The sequence below is a fragment of the Panthera tigris genome, chromosome A1, assembly GCF_018350195.1.
Source record: "Panthera tigris isolate Pti1 chromosome A1, P.tigris_Pti1_mat1.1, whole genome shotgun sequence".
Taxonomy (NCBI): domain Eukaryota; kingdom Metazoa; phylum Chordata; class Mammalia; order Carnivora; family Felidae; genus Panthera; species Panthera tigris.
Window position 1 is genome coordinate 62,898,558 of NC_056660.1, and position 26,396 is coordinate 62,924,953.

The 26,396-nt window shown below is 39.1% G+C and overlaps 1 protein-coding gene and 1 long non-coding RNA gene across 2 annotated transcripts in view; one reads left to right on the top strand and one right to left on the bottom strand.

The window, feature by feature from the left end:
• Positions 1-2,523: 2,523 nt before the first annotated feature.
• Positions 2,524-17,018, bottom strand: LOC122236664. Its single transcript, XR_006214821.1, has 3 exons — positions 16,859-17,018; positions 15,515-15,604; positions 2,524-2,598 (listed from the first exon to the last, which is right to left on the bottom strand). It is a non-coding gene; the product is annotated as an uncharacterized LOC122236664 (long non-coding RNA).
• A 179-nt stretch (positions 17,019-17,197) lies between these two features.
• GPC5 (glypican 5) overlaps positions 17,198-26,396 on the top strand; it is a 1,419,588-nt gene continuing 1,410,389 nt past the window's right edge. Inside the window, exon 1 of the mRNA XM_042979061.1 lies at positions 17,198-17,682. Coding sequence (XP_042834995.1) covers positions 17,217-17,682 — 466 coding nt within the window. The 5' untranslated portion in view covers positions 17,198-17,216. The remainder of the gene's footprint in view (positions 17,683-26,396) is intronic.

A 26,396-nucleotide genomic window follows, 5' to 3' on the forward strand; every position in this document is an offset into this window, starting at 1 on the left:
TCATCAGGCCAAGGAAGCCCGGAAATTTTCCCACAAGACCAGCCAGGAGACTCCGAACACTGGTGGGAGCCAAGAGGATACATCAGGGTCCCTGGTCCTGAATGAAGCACCACCAGCACTTGGGAAAGTGCTACCAGCCACAACAGTCATTAGAACACTCCCACATGCAAGAGGGCCCTGTAGAGCCATATTCCAGAGTGACAACTACTTTTTAAAATCACTAAAATCTTCTTAAACTTATAAGCATGTCTTTAAAAATAGGTATAATCTGCTTCACTTATGAAAGATGTATTGTTGTTATTTTCTGATTTCTTCCAATTAAGATTTTCAAACAGCAACATTCTATGTGACCCATTAGTGTTTATTAGAAATCTTTCAGTCAGCATACGGTTTTCCAGATACTTATCAATATTTTTTTTCTCGAACGATTTCCATCTATTTTCCAAATAGAATTTCCTAAAATGTGAGCCACTATACTTTTGTTGGATGAACAAACCACATTAGTTTAAAACAGAAATCATACATATTGTCTACATATTATTTTAAATGTTTTTTTCCTTCATAGACTTGAAGTTTCTCTCAGCTGTTTATTTTTTGTTCTGTGAGGGTTGGAATTAGTCGGGTATTGCCACTTTTGAACAGTTGGTGGCTCCAACGCTTTGCAACTGTCTTACAAGTATGGCACCAAAATAAGATCGCTCTCTTTCACTGTTCCATGCAGAATTTGAAAACAAAAGTGCATTTGAGTAAATGTGGTGCATTTAATCAGAAGCTAAAAGTTATATCAGATACGAATTCAGAAGAAAAGTTTTAATCTTAGCATATGATTCAAACTATGTAATAATGCAAGTAAATACATAGTAGTATATTCACTAAGTGCACTTAAAGCATCACAAGTGTTCCACTAGAAAAATAATGTAAGCCATATAGGTAATTTAAAAATTTCTAGCAGCCGCATTTTTAAAAAGAATAAAAATAAATGGGTGAAATTAATATGACTAATTTATTTTATTTAATCTGACATATCCAGGTCATTATTTCAACATGTAATTAATATAAAAGTTACTAATGAGATATTTTACGTGCTTTTTTCCCCTTCCACACCCGATGTATATTTTATACTTACAGCATATCTCAATTTCGACTACCATATTTTAAGAGCTCAGTAGCTGCATATGGCTAGTGGCTACTGTATTGGTGAGTTGAGGTCTAAAGTACCTAAGGGTAGCTCTTCTATTCAGATTAGATGCAATCTATGAATATCAGGTGGCAATTAATTTTTGTAAATGAAATTCTGTAAAGAAATTCTTATTTTTGCATTAATTTGGTCCTAAGATTGGAGGTTTTTTCCTACAGAAAATCATTCAGGAGACTTACCTTACAATTTTGATGAGATAGGAAGGAAGCATATGACCTAGCTAGCAGCATATTAGTTTGTGTTACTGACAATTTTAGAGACTGCATTAGCAAGGATTTTGAGATTTCTCTAGAGCCATTATTGGTCCCTTAATATTTTAGGTAGATTCTAACATTTACCCAATGCTTGACTTTGATTTCTGATTCTCCCCTTCCGTTATTTCTAGAATTTAGCTTGTCGCATTCTTTTATTTGGCCTTTGCAGTCTACTCAGACTACATTGTGTTTCCTTTCTCAGGCTGCTGTTAACATTCAGATTGTATAAGAGCATGGCCTCTGGAGTCAAACCCGCTGATTTGAGTCCAGGCTTCACCACTAACTGGTCATGTGACCTCGGACCAACCAGATACTCCTTGTGCTTCAGTTGACATCTAAAAACTGCAGAAAATTATAATGCCTGGCTCCTGAATTGTGGTGAAGATTAAATAAGACACGTCGGTCCTTGGCATCTACCACACAGTAAACATCAACTTGCACGTGTCTTAGCTCAATCCTTTGGTCCCGTGAAATGTATTGGTGTTGTCTCTTATCAACTCTATCATATTTAACAAAATAAAATAACTTGATGGTAGACCTTTATTTTTTATTGTTGAATGAGAAATTTCATTGGAGATGCTTCCTATTGACACAGATAACTTAATAAAATAAAGTTGTCTGGTCTTCCTCAGATCGCCAGATAGGATCTTCTGAATATTTCACAAGGAAAGTGCTGAGGAAGCACAGTGACTGAAGGTCATGGTTCTAGACAGTATTCTGGAAAATATGGCTTCAAACAAAATACAAATTTTCTTATTTCTCCCCTGTGCTGTTTATTCTTTATTAAATAGGATCTATTCTGTTGCTAAGGAAGGCAAAAATTCAACTTTTCAAGTGTAATTGTTCTGTACATCTACGCAACATATCTACTGTGTAATTATGGTGTGCTAGGTGTTATGGTTGTTACATTGGTTTTGCTTAGAGAAAATGAAGCATTTAAAAAGTTTGAGAACAGTAAATTGGTTCTGGGTCTTGGTGAATAAACTTGACATACTACTTAAACACACAGAAATTAAACACGCTTTTCAAGGTAGTCAAGAACGTTTATTACTTCCTCAACTGTAAACTGAGGTTTAAAAAAATGTAGAACATTTGAAAAAAAAGTCATCTCTGCCATCTGTGGTAGTCCAATCCGGGAATAATGATCTATGGAGGAAAAGGAAACAAAAGCCAGTAAGTTGGTAACAATTCGAAAAACACCTACTAGAAAAGTATTTGTGTACTGATTAGTATCTTGGATTTTTCAATTGATTAAGTTTTTACCATCTGTGGCCACAGCTGTCAGATCTATTTCTGGACAGTAAGAATGTGGAATAAGTCAGGAACTAGAAATACATTATAAAACATATCATGTGGCATAACTTAAGATGAAATTGTACATTAAGAATATGCTGTATTTGTGTTTTAATCCTCTATCCATTAAAATATTCATGAATAGATTATATCCCTACATTCAATAAATATTTATTTTGTGCCTGATGTGTAGATCTTATAACTAACTTTGTTTTCTTGTACGTTCGGATCTCTTTTGTAGTTAACATGTTCTTTGAAGGGACTGACTTTCACGTTGTAGCTCACAGAGGTCTGTGCAGGATGGATGGGCTATGGAAGCCGCAGCTTGGATTAGGCTGAAGGTGGTAAGAATGATGAAGAGAAAAATCCTAGAAAATTTCCGAATGGAGAATTGATGATGTAATGATTGATTATATGGATGCATATGGATGCTAAAAGAGAAAGGAATCTCAGTGACATAATCCAGTAAGATGATAGTGATTTAGTCTGAAGTGTTGTGATGAAAGCTAGTGAACCTGGGGCCCTTGGATAAGATGGCTTTCTTTTTCTTAATGACAGATTATTATTTGGAGGAGTGGAAAGCTGATGGATTCAGTTCCTGTAGAGGTTTCTAGGGAAGTGAAACAGGCAGGCAGTTAAGGATGAACAGACATACTGTAAGCAGAAAACAGGGCCAAGACATTGTTTGATGGCAAACATTTTGTTAGGAGCCATAAATAGTTGGCCATAGAGCTTTTCACAACAGAACTCTATAGCCTGGGAGGGCAAATTATGTGTGCACATTGAAAGTTTATTTGATCCATGTTTTCTGCTTCTAATTAAAATCTCATAAGAAAAAACCTTTTTTTTTTAAGAAAAAACTTTTAATATTAACTGTAAAGGTACAGATGTTTTTACTGTGCAGACACTGCTACAGCTTTTATTTTGACTTTTACAGATTAACCAGAGAGGTAAATAAGAGTGAAAATATTAAAGTGATTTTTCTTTGATGAAATTTTAAAAATTACCAGCTTTCATTCTGGGCATCACCAGTTGTGAGAATCGGAAATGTAAAGGAAGGCCTAGAGTTCTATGGCCCAAGTTGATTCTGTTTCTTTATGCTTCAGTGACAATTAGCCAAAACCAACAAATAATCTCAGCTTTCCATATTTCTACTTCTATTTTACTTAATTTCTTTAAGAGTGTGTGTGTGTTGTTGTGTAAATATGTGTGCCCTCTTAAATGTTTCCCTCTTAAGACTAGAGCAGCTCAAGTTTCCAACGCATGTTACCCGCACTTAAAATAAAATATTCATTTTTAAACTTTCTAACTAATATTCTAATCCAATCACATTCCCTTTGTGCTAAATGCCTTGAAGATACAAAAATATACTCTTCCTTGATTCTGTGCATAAGAACTCCACTCTAGTGGAGGTGATAAATCCAAACATATGAATTATAATACCCAATAATGAGGTGATAAATGCCATACAAGAGGAGCAAATGATGAGAACTGAAGGCAGGACTCATAGCTTCTCTACAAGGCAAACTGGTTTCACAGTCAATGAGTATAATAGTCTGAGATACGTTTAGGAATTCAGGTTCTTTGACCAAATAGCTTGGTCAAAGACACAAAGGTGGGAAAAAGAAGTGATTCCATTTTGCTTGAATGAAGTACGTACTAAAGGGAAAAGTGGGAAATAATTCTAAAGAGGTAGGCTGGGGGTCAGCTCAAGAAGGACTTCGTACGGTAGGTCAGGTAACGGACAGTGGTGTGTCACTGAGCCATTTGATGAGCAAAGTGAGTGTTAGGGCAATGATAAGAGCACGGGCAGATCAGACAGACCTGTGTCCAGATCTGGTGCTGCTGCTCGCTGGCTTTGTCATCTCATCAGGTTACTCGACCTCTCTGAGCCTTGATTATTTTTCCTGGGATTATAACTGTACCTACAAGCTATAATGTGGACTAAATTAACAATGAGGTTAAACATCACAGACCCTGACAAATGGTGGTAAAAAACTGTTATGCTAATAGAAATGCTAATAACTATAACAATAAGATAGGCTTGGTTTTTGCATTATGTGAAATTATTTTAATTTCTTTTTTAAGAAATTTTTTTTAATGTTTATTTATTTTTGAGAGAGACAGAGACAGAGCATGAGCAGGGGAGGGGCAGAGAGAGAGGGAGACACAGAATCCGAAGCAGGCTCCAGGCTCTGAGCTGTCAGCACAGAGCCCGACGCGGGGCTCGAACTCACAGACCGCGAGATCATGACCTGAGCCGAAGTCGGACGCTCAACCAACTGAGCCCACCCAGGCGCCCCAGAAATTATTTTAATTTCTGAAGTACCCAACTCATGAGGTAAAACCACCCACTGCCATTCTATTGTAGAACTAGACCATATTTTCTGTTTTATTACGAAGATTGCCAATTTTGTTTTGAGTTCTATATATTTTGGTGCTGCTTTTATACAGTTGTAAAATATGAAGGCTAAAAAACTATGTGTATAATTTTTTTTAAATCTACATAAATAGTGGGAATAAGTGTCTTAATTCATTTGAGCAACTAAAATGTTTTCCAGTTTAAATTTTTTTTTGCTTATTGTTTTTCAAGAGGCCTTGTTTAAACCTACTAACACTTAAAAAAATTTTTTTTTTAAGTTTATTTATTTATTTAGAGAGAGAGCGAGAGAGAGCACAAGTGGGTGACGGGCAGAAAGAAGGAGAGACAGAATCCTGAGCAGGCTCCACACCATCAATGATGGTGGGGCTGATGGTGGGGCTCGAACTCACAAACTGTGAGATCCCGACCTGAGCTGAGATCGGGAGTCAGATGCTTAATGGACTGAGTCACCCAGGAGCCTCTAAACCCAGTAATATTTTTTTTTAATATGAAATTTATTGTCAAATTGGTTTCCACACAACACCCAGTGCTCATCCCAACAATATTCTTAAAAGTATATATATATACAATTTCATAGCTGACAGAGATATAACAGGCCAATTTAGCTCAGCACCCCCACCACCCCTCTGGAGAAACTGGGACGTTTTAGAGGCTTGGCGACTGTTCCAAGGCAACAATATCAAAGATGAAGGGAAATTTTGATCAGATATAGTAGCTGATTATTCTCCCTCCTAATTATCTTGCTTTGTTTTTAGTAATGTGATTAAAAGTGATTTTCAAAGTTAAGTTTATCACAAAATACTGCAAAGAAACACAAAATACTGCAAAGAAATCTTTCTGAGCATTTTCTGGCCACATAATTAGGGAACGTGGAGACATTTTTTGTACTGAAAGCATTATCCAAATTAGCATACGAACAGCACAAAAAGGTCAGTTACACATTCTTTGGTCCCTTTGGCCCTTTAAAAATAGTTATTGAAATTCACTTCTTGGACTTCCACCATTCGCTGTTGAGATTGACTTGGTTTTGCCTCTGCTCTGCCACCTTTCTGACAAGCTGCTGGAGGGGAGGGGGTGCTGAGGCCACGCATACCGGGAGGGGGGGTGCAGGGGCGTGGCCGTAGGGGAAGCCACAGGGGGAAGAGCAAACAGAAGGGCTGAGTACATTTTTAATAATATGAAGGGCCTGGTGTGCTTACTTAACTGCTACCCCAATACTTAGGGGCAGTAAGTTACTGCACATCATTGGGGAGTGCAGTAAGGCACACTAATTAATTTGGATATAAAGATTTACATTTTGTAAAAATTTACTGAGCTGCAAAATGAGCAGTCCTTATAAGCTCCCATGAAATATCTGAGAATCTCTTGTGATGAGGATGTTAGGCAAGTGGTAGCTTTCCTTTCAACGCCTTTTCTTCCACCAACCTTTCTGTGTACTTACTTCTTTTTCTTCCTCAGACGTTGGGGAGTGTAGTTTTCCTTTTTAGGACAGTGTGGAGTTCTATTTATATAAAATATTTATTTTAAGATTACAACAGTAAATTTAGAAAATACTTGATACTCTAAAAAGGAAGTAATAAATTGGAAATAACTAGTTAGTATATTTGTATCATCCCTTTTTGTAGGCAATTTTTAGTACAGCTGCAAACATATTCTTGATGCATTTTCAATCTTAATTTTTTCGTACAACATTCCTCAAGTTATTTGAAACTTTAAGAGTATAATTTTTATTGACTACATGATATACCATCATATTGATGATGTGATATATGGATTGTTTTTGTTAATGCTGTGAGTTAATGAGAGTAACTGCATGAGTCTATGTTGTCTATGCCCTATGATTCCCAATGTCATTCCCCTAGATACAACAGCTTCTCATGAAAAGATATTTGTACTTTGAAAAGTAAATTGCACTTTGAAATATTCAGAAGGACATTTGTTAAGTAATTACACAATGAAATCAACTTGCTTCTTGAGCCTTGTGCTCTGTGAAGTCATGGAAGCCATTGTGCACTTTGATCAGGGTGTCCACACCTCTTTATGGTCTTTTTTATGTGCATGTCTATGCTTTGGATTTGTGAATTGTTGGAGGGTAGGGGCTGCATGTGATTCAGCTCTTCCTCCCTAGTTTTATACTTGGAACAGAGCCTGGCGTATAGTTGCTCTGATGTTTGAATGAATCAATGAGATGCTTCGGGCCACACTGAGTGTTGATGAAGAAGTCAGTGGGATTTGGTCTGAGTGAGTGGTTTAGGTAATGCTGTTTGGATTTTGAAGGAACATTCACTGTGTCAAATGTGTGGACAGGGGAAGTACTGGAGATATAGTATGATTGTTTGTCCAGTTTCTCTCTATGTAACATCTGAGAAGTGAGAATAAGGAATGGAGCATGCAGGGAATGTATTTTGAATTCTGAAATTTGTAATGTGAACTCTTCTTCTGGGAAAGGCAAAAGCTAATTAGTGAAAGCCAAGACAGGATTTAAAAACATATGTTATTTTATGATTGTGAACAAATCTTAAAATATTATTGGTGATTATTTATATTTATTTGGATCAAAAGCAGGCTCATTGAACCTCTGTATTATTGGTATTTCTCTGCAGAATATTTGTGTTTTCCTCTTCATAAAGACTGACAGAGATCATTCTATGTTCAATTTCCATGGTTAGTGTGCCATGGACCAAGCAATCAGTATTTTGATTTGCATAGTACATGTTATGCTCAATAGATATTTGTCAGCATGAATGGAATGATTTACATTTGAAAGTGAGGAATGAATACTGGTTTAGTTTTAACATTATACTTTTATAAGCATAATTATTTTCCTAGATTCCTAACCAAGTTTTGTAGTCTTAAGACTAATCCAATGGCTATTAGACCAGTAGACAATGTTACTTAAAGTTGGTGGTTTCATTCTAGTGATCTACTCTCAAATTTACAAAGAGCAAATATCAAGCACATTATCATTATTAAATTATCACCAGTCAGGTTTCATAATTGTACTCAAGTGGAAAGAATGGGAATATAAACATCTACTTCCATTAATTTTTCTAATGAGGCAGTATACATCTAAATCTCCTATTATAACTGGTTAGATTTTTAAGATGCGACACCTAACCTTGCAAACGTTGATTCAGCACACACTTAGATCCTCTGAACAGTGTGGAGAAGCTTAAGATTTTCTTAGGGAAACAAAGCTTAACCACAGGATAGCTTAGATAATGATATGTAACTGATCAGCAAGTAATCATTGGCACAATAATATGCTATAGGAATCCAGAGGTGGCAAAGAATAATTTGAGTGGTGTGGCTGGAAAAGTCTTCACAAAAAATAAGAAATGAGCTTTTAAAGAAAGAGAAAGAGAGGAGGTTAAAAGTGATATTCAGTTTAATGCTTTTGAGTGGAAATAAGCAAGGCATATTTTGGGTGGGGGGAGTGATGGATTTCTTTCCCTCTGGCAGAAACAGAGTAAAGTGTATTCACACTATTGAACTTGCATAAGCATTTTGTGGGAATTACTCTGCATCCCAAACGAAGAGTTCATTTTTGGAAAATGTCCAGAAATCTGCATTCTAATATTCCACGTTAACATGATGCAGGTATTCCCTGAATTAGACTTGAAGAAACACAGGGGTACTAATTGCTTTGCCATCAATTAGTAATTTTCCTGAATAGAGTATAGACCTGCTGCAAAGTGATTGATCTGGGCCCAGGATGGAAGATGATTTAGATCAGGAACAGGGTGTAGGTGATGAGTCTTCTCTGGGAAATAATGCAATCAACTGGTAATTTAATGAGAAAAGGTGGGGCAGTTGGAATGAAAAACATGAATATGAGAGATAGGTGGATATATTGGCAAGTCTTGTAATTTATATTACATGGAGGCATTAGAAGAGAAAGAGGATACGAAACACTCTGAGCCAGCAAGATGATCTTTATTAATAAAAAGAACAGACTTCAGGGTCTCGTGTTTGTAAATTTAGTAGGAAAAAATCAGTGCATGAAGAAGAGTGTGAACTGGGGGAGAAGACAAAGTCCTTTTGATAAAATAGAACTTGAGATACTGGTAGGGTACCCAGATGAAAAAGCAGAGAGAGGAGGGGGTAGATGAGAGAACAAGGGCTACGCGCACTTAGCTCACATGCCCGGATCACTTCCCATTGGTGTGAGAACCACCAGATCATCGGTATTCATTTTCCAAGCACTGCTTTAACCAATTGCCACACTAGCCACAAACTCTGTGGCTTAACACAGCAGGTTTCTTTTTCTTTCTTTTTCTTTTTCTCTCACAGTACAAGAGGCCAGAAGTCTGAAATATGATGTCGGCAGGCTTGGTTTCTTCTAGAGGCTCTGAGGCAGAAACCATCCCATGCCTCTCTGCTAGCTTCAGGGGCTTGTCAGATCCTTGGCGTTCCTTGGGTTGCAACTGGGTCACTCTAGTCTCTGCCCCCATGTTCACGCTGCCCTTTTCTCTCTGTGTCGTTGTCTCTTATAAGGATGGCACTCACTGGATATAGGGTTCACCCTAACTCCAAGACAAGTTCATCTCAAGAGCCTTCGTTAAGGCTTTTTACATCTGCAAAGACCCTATTTTCAAATAAAGTCACATTCTGAGGTTCTATATAGAATTTTAGAGGACACTTCAACCCAGCGCATCCTCCTAGAGATATGTAGGGAACAAAGAGGGAGCGTAAAGGTGGAAGCTTTGGGAGAAACTAAGCATTAGGAAGTAGGAGAAAGGGGAGAAACAGGCAAAACAATAGAGAAACAGATACTGGAGAGCCAGGAGGAGGAGGACAGTGCGTTGTCAGGAAAGCTGAAGAAGTTAGAGTCTTCAGAGAGACTGTGTTTGGCAATGTCAGGTTCAGCAGATATATGCATAAAATTGGCCACTAGGTGTTGGATGAGGGTGATTTATGAACATCAGGAGAGCAGTTACAAGATGATTTGAGAATATGGACAGAAAAAGGAGAGTGAGGAAAAACTAGAATGATATATAGGAAACAGCTCAGATGGAGATTTTTCCCCCCCAAGATAGAGAGGATCAGAATACAATTTCTCCTCCAGGAGAGGCTGGCAATTATGTAAAGTGTCCCCAGACACATCCAGAGAGAGAATTGTTCTCTCTCCTCACAAAATCTGGATCAAGTGAATTCAAAAGTGGTCAGAGCAAGGGATTTCTCCTCTCTGCCTGAGAGCATGAACTGCTTGTACCTTTTCATATGCAAATATAAAGAATTAGGCTGAATGCTAATTAAATTGCAAAGACATTTGTAAAGTACTATCACATCTAGGGATAGTTAATAATAGTTAATAGTTAATGCATGGACCTTATTTATAGATAGCAAAGATCAAACATAAGATAAGAGGAATCTGTAGATGGAAGAATTAAAGATCAATTACAACAATGGTACACAGCATTGAAAGCTGCTGGAAGAACTTCCTACACGTTAATCAAAGATAATTATCAATTATGAGGCTTTATCATTAGTAGAGTGTCTACACTTTGCATCTTAAAAAGCTGATGATAATTAGTCTCTAGTTCTTGCTCTAAGTGCTCATTATGTTCAGAGAGGATTGACTCTTTCCTTTAAAAATGACTTTTAGCTCATGACCTTGGACAACTTAGATTCTTCTGTCCCTACACAAGTTGAGATAATGCTCATTTTTTCCATTGTTCAAAAAAAATTGATATTTGCATAAACGCTAAATAATATGAAGAAACCATACAATGAATACAGAGAGGGCAAAAGATTTTAGCTTTGAATCGTTGTTTAATTCAGAGGAGCAGATTTATTATGCTAATTACATCTAAGATGTAACTAATAGATCAGGAATTAATGATGAGTATTTTTCCAATGGAGAATAATAATAATGTCTATTTACTGAGTGATGATATGAACTAAGAATTGTACATAACACTTCACATGTGTTATCTTAGTTAACCCTCTCAATAACATCATAACATAGTTATTATACTTTCCCCGCATTTTACATAATAAGGAAAGAAAGTGTCAGAGTGATTTAACAACTTGCCCAAGATGATACAAATGATGAATAATCATTCTGGAGAATATTTGATACATAGTATTAAAATTCATCTGATCAGGGGGCCCTTGGATGGCTTAATTGGTTGAGCGTCCAACCTCAGCTCAGGGCATCATCTCACCGTTGGTGAGTTTGAGCCCCACATCAGGCTCTGAGCTGGTGGTGCAGAGTCTGCTTGAGATTCTTTCTCTCTCTCTCTCTGCCCCTTTCCCAATTGCGATCTCTCTCTCTCAAAATAAATAAACTTAAAAACTAATTAAAAAGAAAAGAATTTAAAAAATTCATCTGATCTAAAGATATTAATATTTAAGATATTGTAATATCAAAAGTTGTAGGAAAACAACCAAGAAAATAATTCTTTAACTCTTGATTAAATAATTAATTTTGTGGCAACATTAAAATTTAAAGCTATCCACCTCACATTTTTGTCATAGAAAAGTAAATGATAAGAAGTGAACCAGACGTCAGAGAGTTATTGAAAGTCAAATGCTTGATGATACAATGATCTATACATAATTTTAGTTGGGAAGTTATAACCTGGTTTTCAAAATGTTTGTTGATGCTATTCCATCCTATGGTGATATTTGCCACCTTGAAAATAATATAAAAAATTAGCAATTAAGTTGAAGTTAAAAGGTTGACTGCTGCTTAAAAAATAATCAAAGAATTCTGATCAAATTAATGCAGGACACAGGAGAATGTCACACTTACAGAGGGCAGGTTCATTCACTAAAGGTGCAGGAAACGCAAATGTGTACTCACTCGGTGCCTAGAGGGTGGAGGCAAGCGTGCAGGCTCTGTGACCTCACAAGGCTGCTAACCAGGCAGATAAACACTTGTGGCCACTTCTCATATTAAGCAACCAGCAATAGACGGGTTTAAAGTTGGGGTTTTTGTTTTGCAATTCCCGAAAACATTAAGCAGGAATGTTATATATTCCATACAGGTAACAACTGAATTTATTTGTTCACGTGATTGCCTTTCCTTAAGTATTGGTTTAATTAATGGTGGGATTGAACTTTGAATGTGAGTTTTGCTCTATTTGGAAACCACAAGTAGTTGGGGCTGTTTTGAATGGTGCAAAATATAAATCTGAAGATGAGAGAAATGTGTACTGTACCTATTTTCATTATAATGTCTTATAATTTACAGATTTACTATATATCACAACTCTGAAGGGCACTGTTTTCATATTCTTGAATATAGACTAGAAGAAAGTTATTTAAAGGAATTTGGTTTAATAAACTCATCGAGTGTTCCTGGCTTCTTAGTGTCTTTGCTAATACTTTCATTCTTGTTTAGAAAGCAACTAATATTTTTATTTCTCACTAAATTCTCTAAAATAAAGAAATAAAATGTCATTCATCAGAAATTGAGACAAAACCTATAACATTAAATACAGTTTAAAATACTTTAGAATTTCCATACAGGAACAATTTATTTATATAATGCCTTTTGTGAAAGAGGTATGTTGTTTTTGCCTTAAAGCATAATTACTGGGAGATAATGCTGTAAGTGCATCTAATGTATTTCAAAATCATGAACAAATGTGATTAGGAGATGAGAATTTTCAAATTGGAAATATACATTAGCAGTAAATACATATTTTAGAAAGACTTTGCTGGAAAATGTGTTTCTGATTTCCATGTAAATCTCAATGTAGTGTCTGGTTTTGGGTATTTTATGGAATTTCATACTCTGTTATGAGAATCTCTTGCAGGCAGCTTTTTCTCAATCATTGCTCTGAAACGGGGAAGGCATCGGGGAGAATCCTTTAATTTCCTTCTGGTTACTTGGCAGCAGAAATTCCTTACTGACCTCCAATTTGGCTTCCTTTAGCGGGACAGCTAGGGGAATAGGGCCTTCATTTGGGAGAGGTAGAAGGTAGGGCAAGAAAAAAAGTCAGGATTGTTTTGGCAATACCTAAGTGAAAGCACATGTATTGGGGATTTTCTTGTTTTTTTTTTTTTAATTTTTTTTAATGTTTATTCATTTTTGAGACAGAGAGAGACAGAGCATGAATGGGGGAGGGGCAGAGAGAGAGGGAGACACAGAATCGGAAGCAGGCTCCAGGCTCTGAGCCATCATCAGCCCAGAGCCTGATGCGGCGCTCGAACTCACCGTGAGATCATGACCTGAGGTGAAGTCGACCTGAGGTGAAGTCGGACGCTCAGCCCACTGAGCCACCCAAGCGCCCCATGGGATTTTCTTGTTCTAACCACCTCCTATTGAGCCCGTACTTTGAGATGGTCCAACACGTGACAATGGACAGGTAAGATTCACAGCAGCTTATTAGTCACGTATACTCATAGTCCAGGGGAAGAGAACACCACATACCACTCAGGGCCCCAGAAGTTGTACCTGAGAGCAGAGTGAACCTGTGGGAGGCAGGCTTGACAGACAGGAGGGTGAGGTGACCTTTGGTTCTCCAGGAAGGACAAAGGGAGATCTGATAGGTTGAAGATAAGGTGGGATGGAGCTGGTCTGGCTGACGGGGGAGTTAGCCAGGGTCAGAGCCTTTCTTGCTGGTGGTGGGTGGGGAGATCATATCTGGCAACAGCAGAACTCATATCTAAGCCTTTGGGACCCTACAAGGCTCAAAGATGTCGAGGCAACACATGGAATTTTAGTCCTGACAATACCATTCTCACGACTGAAAGTTTCGTGGAGGAACAAAGGAGGAGCAAGTAGTACCTCAGCCATCTACTGAGGAAGACGCTTTTGGGGTCAGTGTCAGAGCCACTTTTGGGTCTCTGGACCTCTATAAAGATGAGATCAAGCTGGCTGTACACAAGGAACAGCATTAAGTACCAGTGCCTTATATGGTAGTTTGAGTCAAGGAGCCAGAAACAGGTACCTGTTTTGTCAGAGGCAATAGAGTGTAATGGCTAAGGGAGTGCAGAACTTGGCATACCTGCCTTACATTTGGGCTCTTATCAGATCTGCGGCTTCTGGAAGGTTATTTAATCTTTGTACTTCTGTTTCCCTATTAGTAACATAACGTTACTATCTCATGGGGTGGTTGAAATGTTAAATGAAATAATACCTGTAAGCGCTTAATAAGTATTAGCTATTATTATTGATTGGGTATATAAGTCACCCCAACCAGCTTCTGGAGGTGAGCTAACCAGTGGCCAGTCTTAGCCTAAAGCAGTAGTCAGGGCTGAGGGTATTGTGATATTATCACCTAAATCACATTAGAGGTTCTTCATTTCTCTTGACAAGGTCTTGACACATTTTAAATGGCTACTTAGAAGCTTTGCATTTAGAAGATACAAAGGTGTGTTTTCCATAATGACCATTTAAAGATTCTCCTGTCTAATGGTATTTATTGGTCTTTCAAAACCAAATCATATGCCTATTAGATAAGAGGCATTCGATAAATGTTTATTGAATAACCTTTGAAAAACGAGACATTATCACTATCAAAATATGGAAATTCCTCCCTAGGTTCATCTGTAATATTTAGAGGTAAATTGAACAAAAGATTAGTTTTAGTACGGTATGTAGAGGTTGTTCTAGAATGTTCATAGAAAAGGCACTTTGGCATTGCATTTTTTTTTTTTTTTTTGGCATTGCATTCTAGTCAGAAGAAGGAAACTCATCCTGAAAGCTTCACAGCAGAGCCAGCACATACTGTTTGAGTGCCTGGCATAAGGATACTGCTAGGAAAACCCTTTGAAGCCACTTGGCTTAGCCACTGTGGTGGCAATAGGGAGTAAGAAGTAGAAACAAATATTTATTTTTTTGTAATTGGGCACATTTAATATGGATTAAATATATTTATTTGCTCATTAGCCCCTACTCCATTTCTCTATATCACTTCCCACCTACTTGTTTTGTTGAAATAAATGGTAAAAACACAGAGAACTTGCTTGCATGTCTCTATAATCCCTATTATGCACAGTGGTTTATTTTTTTACATTTAATATGTGTTCAATATTTGTTAGTTGATTAGTTTTCACTGAACCATCAATAATTCTCAGTTGTGTTTGCGATTTTACCCTTGCAAGACAAATTGTTTTAGAAATTCCAAGTGAGTGAATTGGACCAGGTAATCGCTAAGAATTCTTTTAATGCTAATGCTCTATGATGATCAAATCTATCAAGGAGAGACCTTGGTAGGGAAAAAAGAAGTTTTGGAAAAACCTGGGAATTTATTACCCTTATATTGACACAGAAGGAATTCTAGTAGAATAAAACTCCATAGATGAAAATTATATATAATTATTACTGAAAAATCTGATAAATTAGGAAAGTGTCTTTGGTGTTACTGAATGTAACCCAATAAGTTCTTTGGCACTAAGTAGCCGAGAGTCTGAGGTTATTAATAGCACCTGTTCTGTATTCCCTGTTTGATTCCTGGCTCCACTCCTTAACAGCCATGTTGGCCTAGGACAAGCCACTTCACCTCTCTGTTTCCTCACCTGTAAAACAACAAAAATAGTAACTACTTTACAGGGTTGTCCTAAAGAGTCAATGAATGAATTGGTATCCATAAAAAGCCCTGAGAATATTGTCTGTCACCCACTATACACGTCCTCATGGTCATTCTTCTTGTTCTTCTCGTAGATACATATATAGCTGACTTCCAAGCTTTCCATGCTTGATGTCTAGAGATGAAGGAATTCATGGGGAGTTCCCCCCTGCCCCACTCAGGATACATATATAAAGCTTTGCTTGAAGTCCTTGAATTTAAAAGCAGCTATTTTTTTTTCAATTCTCATCTGTTAAGAGAGCTTCTCCAAAAAACACAAAAAACTAGTATTCATGCAATTGATGTCAAAAGCCAAGTGAGCACTATTTTACTGAAGTATTTCAGCCATTTCCCTGGAATGGTTTTAAAGCAAGCAATCTACTGCTTGAAAGTGCTGCCTTTGATATCAAATGGTCATTAAAAGTCCCATGACATTTAACTACGGCTTAAAATTATTCATCTCTATCTCTTGGCAAGGGTTCAAATTTGAGATTAAACTCCCTTTAAGTGGCAGAGGCATTCATAGTCCCCCCTGCCCGATGCTTTTAAGTAGTTTTGTTTTACTGGAGGAGTACCACCTTCAGGTGCTTGTAGATGAAGAGACACTTGTCACTCACAGGCTTAGCAGTGAGTCAATCACATTCAGAAAATGCACATGACCCATTGGTTTCTGCTTTCTAATGCATTCTTTCTGTAAGTTGTAAATTGACAAAATTCCTTTGTCATTTTTAAATCACTTAAAGTCTTCATTTTTCTATCTTTCTTTTTAGAATCTCCCCTAAGCACTCTTATCTTAGAAGTTCTTTGAAAAATGTTTTAAAACAATTCCAGAAGTGATAAAGCGCAGAGGGCCCATATGGATACAAAGTAATGAAGTAAAATACGATGCTAAAGGTTGATGAGAGAATAAACTGGACTTTACTGTGATGATAAGAACCTGATAAGGTCTGAATGTAATTCTTACGACTTCTAAATTCTTCCAGAGAATCATAGCTAATGTTACAGAAAAATGTTCTAAAGTAGTAACATAAACCAATTCTCATGTACACTCTTAAAACCCTATAAATGGTATCAAGTCTTCAATTGGGATCTCAACTGTAAAGTTTTTGCCTTTTGTATTGTACCTAGATCCCATTTTGCGCAATTTCGATACAAATTCCCATGTACTGAAGACCTTGACTTATAGTCAAATATTTCATCGTACTTCCAGTTGGTGTTCCTTATTTCTTATCTTCTCTGAGCCTCTTCCCACATTCGCTCTTTTTTTCATCAGACCGTTGTTCCATGGAAAGGCCTGGGAGAACGCGGCCCGGGTTTCGTTTTATTTGCTTCCTCGCTCCCGGCAGCGCCGCTCTGAGGTCGGCCCCGCGTGGGCCGGCATTGACAGAGGAAAGGCGGGTGCGGCCTGCGGCCGCGCGCAGGGGGCGGGGCGTGGGGCGGAACCTGGGGCGGGGCGGAACGTGCAGGGGCGGGGCTTGCCCGCAGAGCGCGGCAGGCGAGCGCGTCTCAGGTTGGCTGTTCCTGGCTGAGCCCGCGGCAACCCCGGCGGCGGCCGGAGCCAGATGCTCGCGGGCTCTGTGGGCTTCAGGCGTTTTCCTCAGTGGTGCAGCGCCAACTCTCTCCCGCCGGATAGGGAGACCTGGCGGCGCTCTGCTCGAGAACTCGTATCTCAGCCTCCGAGCTCCTCCGGAGAAAGCCAAGTGCCACCAGGTGAAGCCGGTGTCCCAGAACAGCCCCGGAACCTCTGCCGCCAGATTGCACCTTTTGAGAACCGCGACCGCCGAGCGTTTTCCAGCGCCTGCAACGCAGGGCGCGCGGGGACAGTTGGGTCCACTACGTGGGAAGGGGCGACTAGGACACTGATGATGGATGCACAGACCTGGCGCGCGGGATGTTGCTGTCTCCTCCTTCTGGCTCTGGTTGGGTCTACTCGGAGCGAGGGCGTGCAGAGCTGCGAAGAAGTTCGGAAACTTTTCCAGTGGCGCCTGGTGGGAGCTGTCAAGGGGCTGCCGGATTCGCCGCGGGCAGGTAAGGCGCGGCGGGCAGGCTCTGGGAGGCGCGCCAGCGCTGGGCGGCGCGCCGGGGCGAGGGCCGGGGGCGTCCTGAGCGCAGAGCCCGCGCTCCTCAGCCTCTGGGGGTGGCCCTTCGTGGGAAGATGACCTTTCAGGCACTCCGGCCGGGCAAGGTGAATCCGGGGGAGGCCTCGGGGAGGGGGGAGGGGGTGGTAAGCTCGGCGTGAACATCCCGAGCGCAGCGCAGCGCAGCGCAGCTCCGGGGACACCCAGACTACGCCTGCGGCTAAGCTGGGCTCTGGGCGTTTGCCGCCCGCGCTGGTTCCCGTAGTCTCTGCTGGTGCGTTACGAGAGGTTAGCAAAGCTGGGGCAGCGCGGCCTGCGTTTCTGTTCCGAGTGGGAATTTCACCACTGCCCCGCCGGGGGGCCTCGGTTTGCTGCTGTCTCCGGTGGACCAAGTTGGCTTGGTCGCTCCAAGTTTGCTACTAAAAATACAAACCGGTGTTCTTCTCCTTTGCTGGAGTATGGGACATTGAGAAGGGCAACCGTCTCCTCTTTAATTAGGACTCGGACCCTGTACACCTGCACTGGCGTGACCCTTAGCTGCCTCTGTGCCCTGGCGCCGAGCCCTCCTTGGGGGAACCTGCACTAAGTACCCAGTGTGTCTCTCAGACAGACGACTGGGTAGTTTCGACGCCTGAAAGATGTGACGGCAACAGGCGATCAAAACTGAATGTATCGGGAAGTCACTAAACATGGATGAGACACATACCAGAGATTGAAGAGGAAAGAATACCTTGAGTGTAGCCAGTGTAGAGTCTGCTTCTTGTAAGGCTGTTTGCCTGCACCTTTACCCCCTGCTCCCCACCCGTACCGCGCAGATTTCCTTCTGCTGCTGGGATTTCCAGTTTACCTTTGGTTTGGAAGATCAGGTCTTAGCTGTCAAATGCAATAGTAGGTGTCTGAAGCTACGATTTTACTGGAGCAATGCACCCTGCCTATGAAGGCAAGACGCAGACGAGTGCCGTGAGTTTATGGGTTGAATAAAGAATTTATGGAGGATGCTTGGTTCTAAAATACGTCCCCTGGCTATGTTTTCAGGGTGAAGCGACTTGCTCTTAGCGCTATGGATGGAACTGTAACTATTTTGCTTTATTGCTTTGCTGTTTGTGAACTCAGTTCTCCCCTCATCCTGCAAGGAAAATCTGGGCATTGAGGAACCCTAAGTCCATTTTAGTTTACATGACCAGTCTTTTATATTTGAAATATTTCAAGTATTTTTTGAATGCCTGTTCAGTACAAGGTGCTTTTTCTATACTACTTGAAACAAAATAGTTGATATTCTCAGCTTAGGGCAGTTCTTTCCTCAAACAATAGTACCCCCTTATAAGCCCATTCTTGTATTTCAGTGCATTCTTTTTATTAAAAAAAAAAAAAGCTAAACCTCAGGTATCAGTAGCTAATACTGCTGAAGTGGGTCTTTGTGTTGGTGGAGGGGGATAGGGCGAAGGCATTGAGCTTATGAAACCGTCACATGCATTATTAGATTTTGCTTCCCAAATGCCTTAATTTTGGCTGATATGTTCAGGAAACGTTGACAGCTCCCCAGTAAAGGCCTTGATTTCACCGCCCTTCTTAATGTCTCAGTATTCCTGGTACCTGCTGAATGCAACACATTGATTAGCTGTTACATTCCTAGAACTTTGTGTATTTCATGTCTTTTGAAGAGGAAGTTTCTAGAGTATCAATCACTGGCATACCTTTTAAAAGGGATGTGAGGGGAAACTGAAGCTGTGCCTTATAGAGAAGGAAATGGTGTCCTTATTTGCATTTGATGCATATGACCCCCCCCCCCCCGCTGCCCCCCACAAAAAAAAGAGCCAGGATGGCAAGCACCTTCTTTTCTGAGCCATTCTGGATTGTTTCCCCATTGCTAGTACATTTCTTCATCTGTGGCTTAATGTGATGGAGGAATCCTAGCAGTACAGATGCCGGGGACTGTTCAGGGTTACACTCTTGGGGACATCAGTGTTGCTGGCGGGAAGAAGGGCTAAATTCCTTTCATAACTGCATTAAGAAAAAGTCACATGAAAGTATTATTTTGAATTAGAATCATCTTGATTAAAACCATTCTTGTCTCCAAATTGTTAGCCATTGTTTCATTTGAATAGGTAAATGAAATATTAAACTATTTCTTTTGACATTGCTACTTCTTCCCCGCTATAACAAACTCATTCCCAAACTGAGTAAAGCACACATACTACATGCTTCATAACTGCTTTTCCTTATTTTTGTATTTATGTATGATCTGTAACGTTTAGCGTGATTGAGTATAACAGCTGGATATCCGATTTTCTAACAGCGTCCTCAAGCTCAAGAGAAAACAATAGTTAATGTAAGTAGTCATTTCCATGTAAGAATACAAATGTCAATATTCCTTGTAATAAATGTATTTATTTGGCACATGGGCTTTCACTAACTAAAGCTGGTACATTTCAATTTGATACTCGTTTTTTTTTTGAAAGTTAATCTTTTTTTAGTGCTTTCTTCATTTACTGTCCACAGGTGGTTAATTCCTGAGATGTCTAGCCCAAATGCCATTTTTATAATAATAGCAGGTAGAACAACTTTTTAGTTTCTTCCTATATTTGCGACTTTTACATCTTCTGAAAACTATGTTATCCAATTTGAAATTATTAAAATGGTGAGAACAGCCATTCGAGTTGTTTCTCAGATTTTCCTCACCTTTGTTCTTTACTCTGCTCCAATTCTTTTAAGCCTATTGAGCTCCTAAGGATGTTGGATGAGAAATGTAAAAAAGGAGAGAAGATGTAAATGTGATTAGAATTACAGATTTCCCTGTGTTCTGATTTTATTTCCTAAGTAGTAGTCAAGGTGCCCTTTGCTCTTGTTTATTTTATTCAGGAAAAAAAAAACCAAACCAAACTTAGTGAAAGTGTCTTTTAAAGGTCCTTTGATTTTTATTTTATTTACTGGGGAGGAGGGATAATGCTTTTACATTGAAATTCTCTTCCCACATGCATTGTTCACACTTGCATTATTTCCTTGTTTTAAGAAGGTATTTTAGAAAGGAGAAGCTTATAAAAAAATCCAAGACTACCTTCAGGTAATTTATATACCAACTGGTTTTTGAACAGTGGATGTTCATTGGTACAAGGAGTAGTTTGTGAAAGAACTTTTTCTTGGTAACTTTTGGTTATAAATGGGATAATAAAAATAAACTTGATGTGGCAAAATGAAAATTTAATACTACAGGACACTTTAGTGCTGTGTAGTTTTATTTTTTAAACTGCTTTCATCATGATTTAGTCTTATAATTGTTTCAGGCACAGTGTTGATTCCTTTTCACATGCAAGAGAAACAATCTACCTGGTAACCTCAGAGTTTGGAATTATAGACATTGGGTTTCAAAACTTGGATCTCCCACGTGTAGTGGTGGGGCCTAGGTTAATTGCTTATCCTTGAACCTCTGTTTTGTCATCTATAAGATGGGAATCTTAGTTTTTTTTTTTTTTTTTTTTTAATGTTTATTTATTTTGAGAGAGAGTGAGCGTGAGTAGGGGAGGGGCAGAGAGAGTCCCAAGCAAGCTCAGCACTGTCAGTGCAGAGCCCGACTTGGGCTTAATCCCATGAACGGTGAGATCATGACCTGAGCTGAAATCATGAGTCTGAGCTTAGCTGACTGAGCCACCCAGGTGCCCTGGGAATCTTAGTTCTTGAAGAGTTGTTGCATACACGGAATGAAATAATGTGTGTGTGTGTAAAATAGCACAACTCCAGGCACATAGGAAGTGCTCACAAAATGTGTTGTTGTCACTACAGTTTTTTAATTTAGTGTCATGATTTTAACTAGACTTGGGCTTTAAGGGTGAAATTTTAGTTTTAGATCTCTATGTAACAGAAGATGTTTTTTATATTAACTAGGTTTTTTTTTTTTGGCCACAAATGAGTATTTCTAAAATTGGGAAATACCTTTGTTTTTTAAATAAGATTATTCAGCTATTTTATATCTATGCTTATTTTTTTTAAGTTTACTTATTTATTTTGAGAGAGAGAGAGAGAGAGAGAGAAAGAGAACACACTAGCACACACGTGGCTGGGGGAGGGGCAGAGAGAGAGAGGGAGAGAGAATCCCAAGCAGCAGGGCTCCATTGGTGAGATCAGGACCAGAGCTGAACTCAAGAGCCAGACACCTAATGGACTGAGCCACCCGGGCACCCTAGGAAATATATTTCTATTCAAAATGGTATTTATTAGATTATAGTAACTCTCTTGTTTCTTCTCATGAGCTAATGGAAGCTCTAAGAAAGAAACCTATCTGAAATGATTTTTATTATGTTATGGAAAACATATCTATATCTATGTATCTATATATCTGTATTTGTATCTATATATTTCCATGAACTAATGGAAAGTCTAGGAAACAAAACCCCACAGCCACGGCCTCCACTACCACGGCCACGGCTCTGCTGTCTGTATTCAGGGAGGTGAAGTAGTGCACACAGGATGGTTTAAGGATTTATATACTAGATGGCTGGTGGCCATAGTCATTCATGGACAGTAATCTGAAATTAAGACTTGTTTCTCATGAATTTAACCTTTTTTTTGCTGCTTGAACAACATAGTTGTGTTGATAAGATTTCCAAAGCCATAGAAGGAACCCAGGCTCTGATGTTGGGGCAGACTATTAATATCAGGATCGCCCCGTGTTGAAGCCCATTCACCAAAACCCACCAGAAACCACCCTGTACTCAAACAAATTTGGCTCATTTTGCTTGCTGCAGCAAGGACTATCACTCATTGTAGGAATCGTGGGTGTCATGGGTAAAGGGCAGCCAGGAAGGGGCTTTTTCTAAGATTTGAGCTTGTGCTGGGTGATCTCATGGATGGTTTAATGGAGCGGGGCAGTTCAGGAATTGGGTGTCTTGATAACTTGCTTAGGCATTGGGAAGATGAAGGTGGGGGTAGTCACCATGATTGAAGAAGTAGCAGTCAGTCTTGTTGATCAAAAGAGGGGGATGTTCAGTCATTTGTGAGGCTGCAGAGTGTCCCTGTGTCTCTGCTTCTCCACCACAGGTCTCAGGTGGCCCTGTCTCATCACTGCGGGGTGATTCTGTTCATGTTGTCTGTGTTGGCTTGTAAATATGAACTTAGTTAAAGTGTCAGGGCAGCTTGTCACTTTCTCCTCTGCAAAATCTAGTGTATACTTTGATGGTCATGAGAATCACGTGTTTCATGTTTATCTGGGCCTTTAGTGAAGCATAATGGTAGGACAGTGAGTCTGAGTTTCTACTTTAAGGCCACAGAGAATGACTGTGCACTAGGGGCCTGAATTGTGTTAATCACACCGTTGTTTGTCATAGTCCTCTTACCAGAAAATATAAGTGTTGTGTGTCCCCATCCTTCCTGCCACATTGTAAGTTCCTTTCTGCCAAGTGTCCAACATCCTGTATTTGTATAATTGGCTTTAGGAGGGGCTCAGTTTGGAGAACTTAAGAATAACATTTTATAATTTTTCTCTCCTCCCCCATCCACTTTCCAGCTTGTCAAGACTTTCTGGAATATGGATTTTTATCTTGTGTGTGTGTGTGTGTGTGTGTGTGTGTGTGTGTGTGTAATTTACTTTCTATGTTTGATAAGAGCACCTTCTAAGTCTATAACATTTTTTTTTTGTTATTAACTGGTATAACACCAAAAGGACAATTCCAGCAGATGCCTCTCCTAAGCAGAAATGATGCATAAATCAGTGGCCTCTCAGTATAACTGTTGAAGAAACCATAAACCTGTTTTGATAAAAATGGGGTCATGAGAGACTTTGGTCATATCCTTCATTGCAGCAGATTGTCTGTGGGTGTGAATTCTGACCTACTTGGTTAAGTAACAATAGCTTTACTTTTAGTAGAGAATAGTCATTTTCCATATCTACCTTTCTCTTGTAAAAACCTGACCTTCAGCTGGAAGAAAAGACAATAGCAATTGTGTCCTCAGTTCTTCCTCTTTTCAGCTTTACAAATTTCAAATTTCACTAATGTCTCTGTTAAAACCATCCTAAATTGATTAGTCATTCTTCTATGAATCACAATAAATAGGACGACTTTTTTTTTTTTAAGTTTGTTTGTTTGTTTATTTATTTATTTATCTAGAGAGAGTGAGCATGCAAGCAGGGGGAGGGGCAGAGAGAGAGAATCCCAAGCGGACTCTGAAGATAGTGGTTTGAACTCATGAAGTGCAAGATCATGACCTGAGCTAAAATCAAGAGTTGACCACTTTTAAAAAAAAAAAAAAAAAAAAATTTAACGTTTATTTATTTTTGAGACAGAGAGACACAGAGCATGAACGGGGGAGGGTCAGAGAGAGAGGGAGACACAGAATCTGAAACAGGCTCTAGGCTCTGAGCGGTCAGCACAGAGCCCGACGTGGGGCTCGAACTCACGGACTGTGAGATCATGACCTGAGCCGAAGTCGGACGCCCAACCGACTGAGCCACCCAGGTGCCCGGATAGAACAGCTTTTTAAAAAAGTTATTATATTCTATTCTTTTAAAATTATTTATTTTATTTTAATTCCAATGTAGTTAACATACAGTGTTGTATTAGTTTCAGATGTGCAATGTAGCAATTCAACAATTCCATGTATTACTCAGCGCTCACCAAGATAGTGTTCTCTTAGTCCCCACCTCCCCTTTGGTAACCATCAGTTTGTTTTTTATAGTTAAGAGTCTGGATCTCATGGGTGGCTCAGTTGCTTGAGCATCTGACTCTTGATTTTGGCTCAGGTCATGATCCCAGGGTTGTGGGATGAAGCCCCATGTTGGGCTCTGTGCTGAGTATGGAGCTTGTTGGGATTCTCTCTCTCTCCCTTTGCTCCCTCTCCTGTACCCTGTCTCTCTAAAAAAAAAAAAAAAAGAGTTTGTTTCTTGGCTTCTCTTTTTTTTCCTTTGCTCCTTTGTTGTTTCTTAAATTTCACATAAGAGGGAAATCATATGGTATTTGTCTTTCTCTGACTTGCTTATTTCACTTAGCATAATACCCTGTAGCTCCATCCATGTTGTTGCAAATGGTAAGATTTCATTCATTTTTTTGGCTGAATAATATTCCATTGTGTGTGTGTGTGTGTGTATTACACACACACACACACACACACACACACACACACACACACATGCATTCCCTATATATATACTACTTCTTATCCATTCATCTGTTGATGAACACTTAGGCTTCCATAGTTTGGCTCTTGTAAATAATGCTGTAATAAACATAGGGATGACATATCCCTTTGAATAGTATTTTTGTATTCTTTGGGTAAATACCCAGTAGTGCAATTACTGGATCATAGATAGTTCTATTTTTTATTTTTTGGGGAACCTCCACACTGTTTTCCATCGAGGCTGCACCAGTTTGCATTCCCACCAATAGTGTAGGAGGGCTCCTTTTTCTCCACATCCTTGCCAACACTTATTGTTTCTTTTAAAAATTAATTTAAATATTTAAATTTTTTAATTTTAATTTTTTAAAATGTTTATTCATTTTTGAGAGAGAGAGAGAAAGACAGAGTGTGAATAGGGGAGGGGCAGAGAGAGAGGGAGACACAGAATCTGAAGCAGGCTCCAGCCTGTCAACACAGAGCCCACCGGGGGGGCTCGTACTCACAAACTGTGAGATCATGACCTGAGCTGAAGTCAGATGCTCAACTGACTGAGCCACCCAGGCACCCCACTTTTTTATTGAACTATAATTGACACACAATATCCTGTTAGTTTCAGGTGTACATCATAGTGATTTGGTATTTTTATATATTATGAAATGATCCCCACAATAAGTCTAGTTACCATCTGTGACCATACAAAATTATTACAGTAGTATTGACTGTATTCCCTATGTTGTACATTACATCTCCATGACTTATTTATTTTATAGCTGAAGAATCTGAATCCCCTTTATCTCTTTCATCCATCCCCCAACTCCTCCCCACTCTTGTAACCAACAGTTTGTTTCCTATATGCATGAGTCTGCATTCTGTTTGTTTTGTCTGTTTGTTTTGTTTTTTAAATTTCACATATATTTGAAATCATATAGTGTTTGTCTTTCTCTGACTTATTTCACTTAGCATAATCCCCTCTAGGTCTTTGATTAGCCATATCAAGTTCACATATGGCCGTTAAGTAAGTTGAATGTATAATGCACTTTTATAGAGAGAGAATGAGATTTTGCACTTTCATGTTTTTATGAAAGAATACACATTCTCTTGAAAATTCAAAATACTGAAAAATACATAGAGAGCAAAATTTGCCTTCCAGAAATAACCACTGATAACCTTTTGTATTACCCTTTTAAACACCCTCATCAGCCATCTGCTCTGGATATAAATATTTTTAAGAGATTTTTGTAAATGTTTATTTATTTATTTATTTTTGAGAGGGTGCAAGGTGGGGGGAGCAGAGAGGGAAGGGGACAGAGGATCTGAAGCAGGTTCCATGATGACAGCAGTGAGCTCTATGTGGGGCTCAAACTCACAAACCTCGAGATCATGACCTGTACTCCACACTCATCCGAGGTGCCCCATTGTATAAATATTTTTTGAAAGAATGTAGAATCACTTTATTTTTCTTAGTTACCATTGTAAGCATATCAGTACTTCCCATGCCCTTAAACATCTTTCTAAATATGTACTTTTTTTAGTGACAGTGTAGTATTGCACTGTACCATA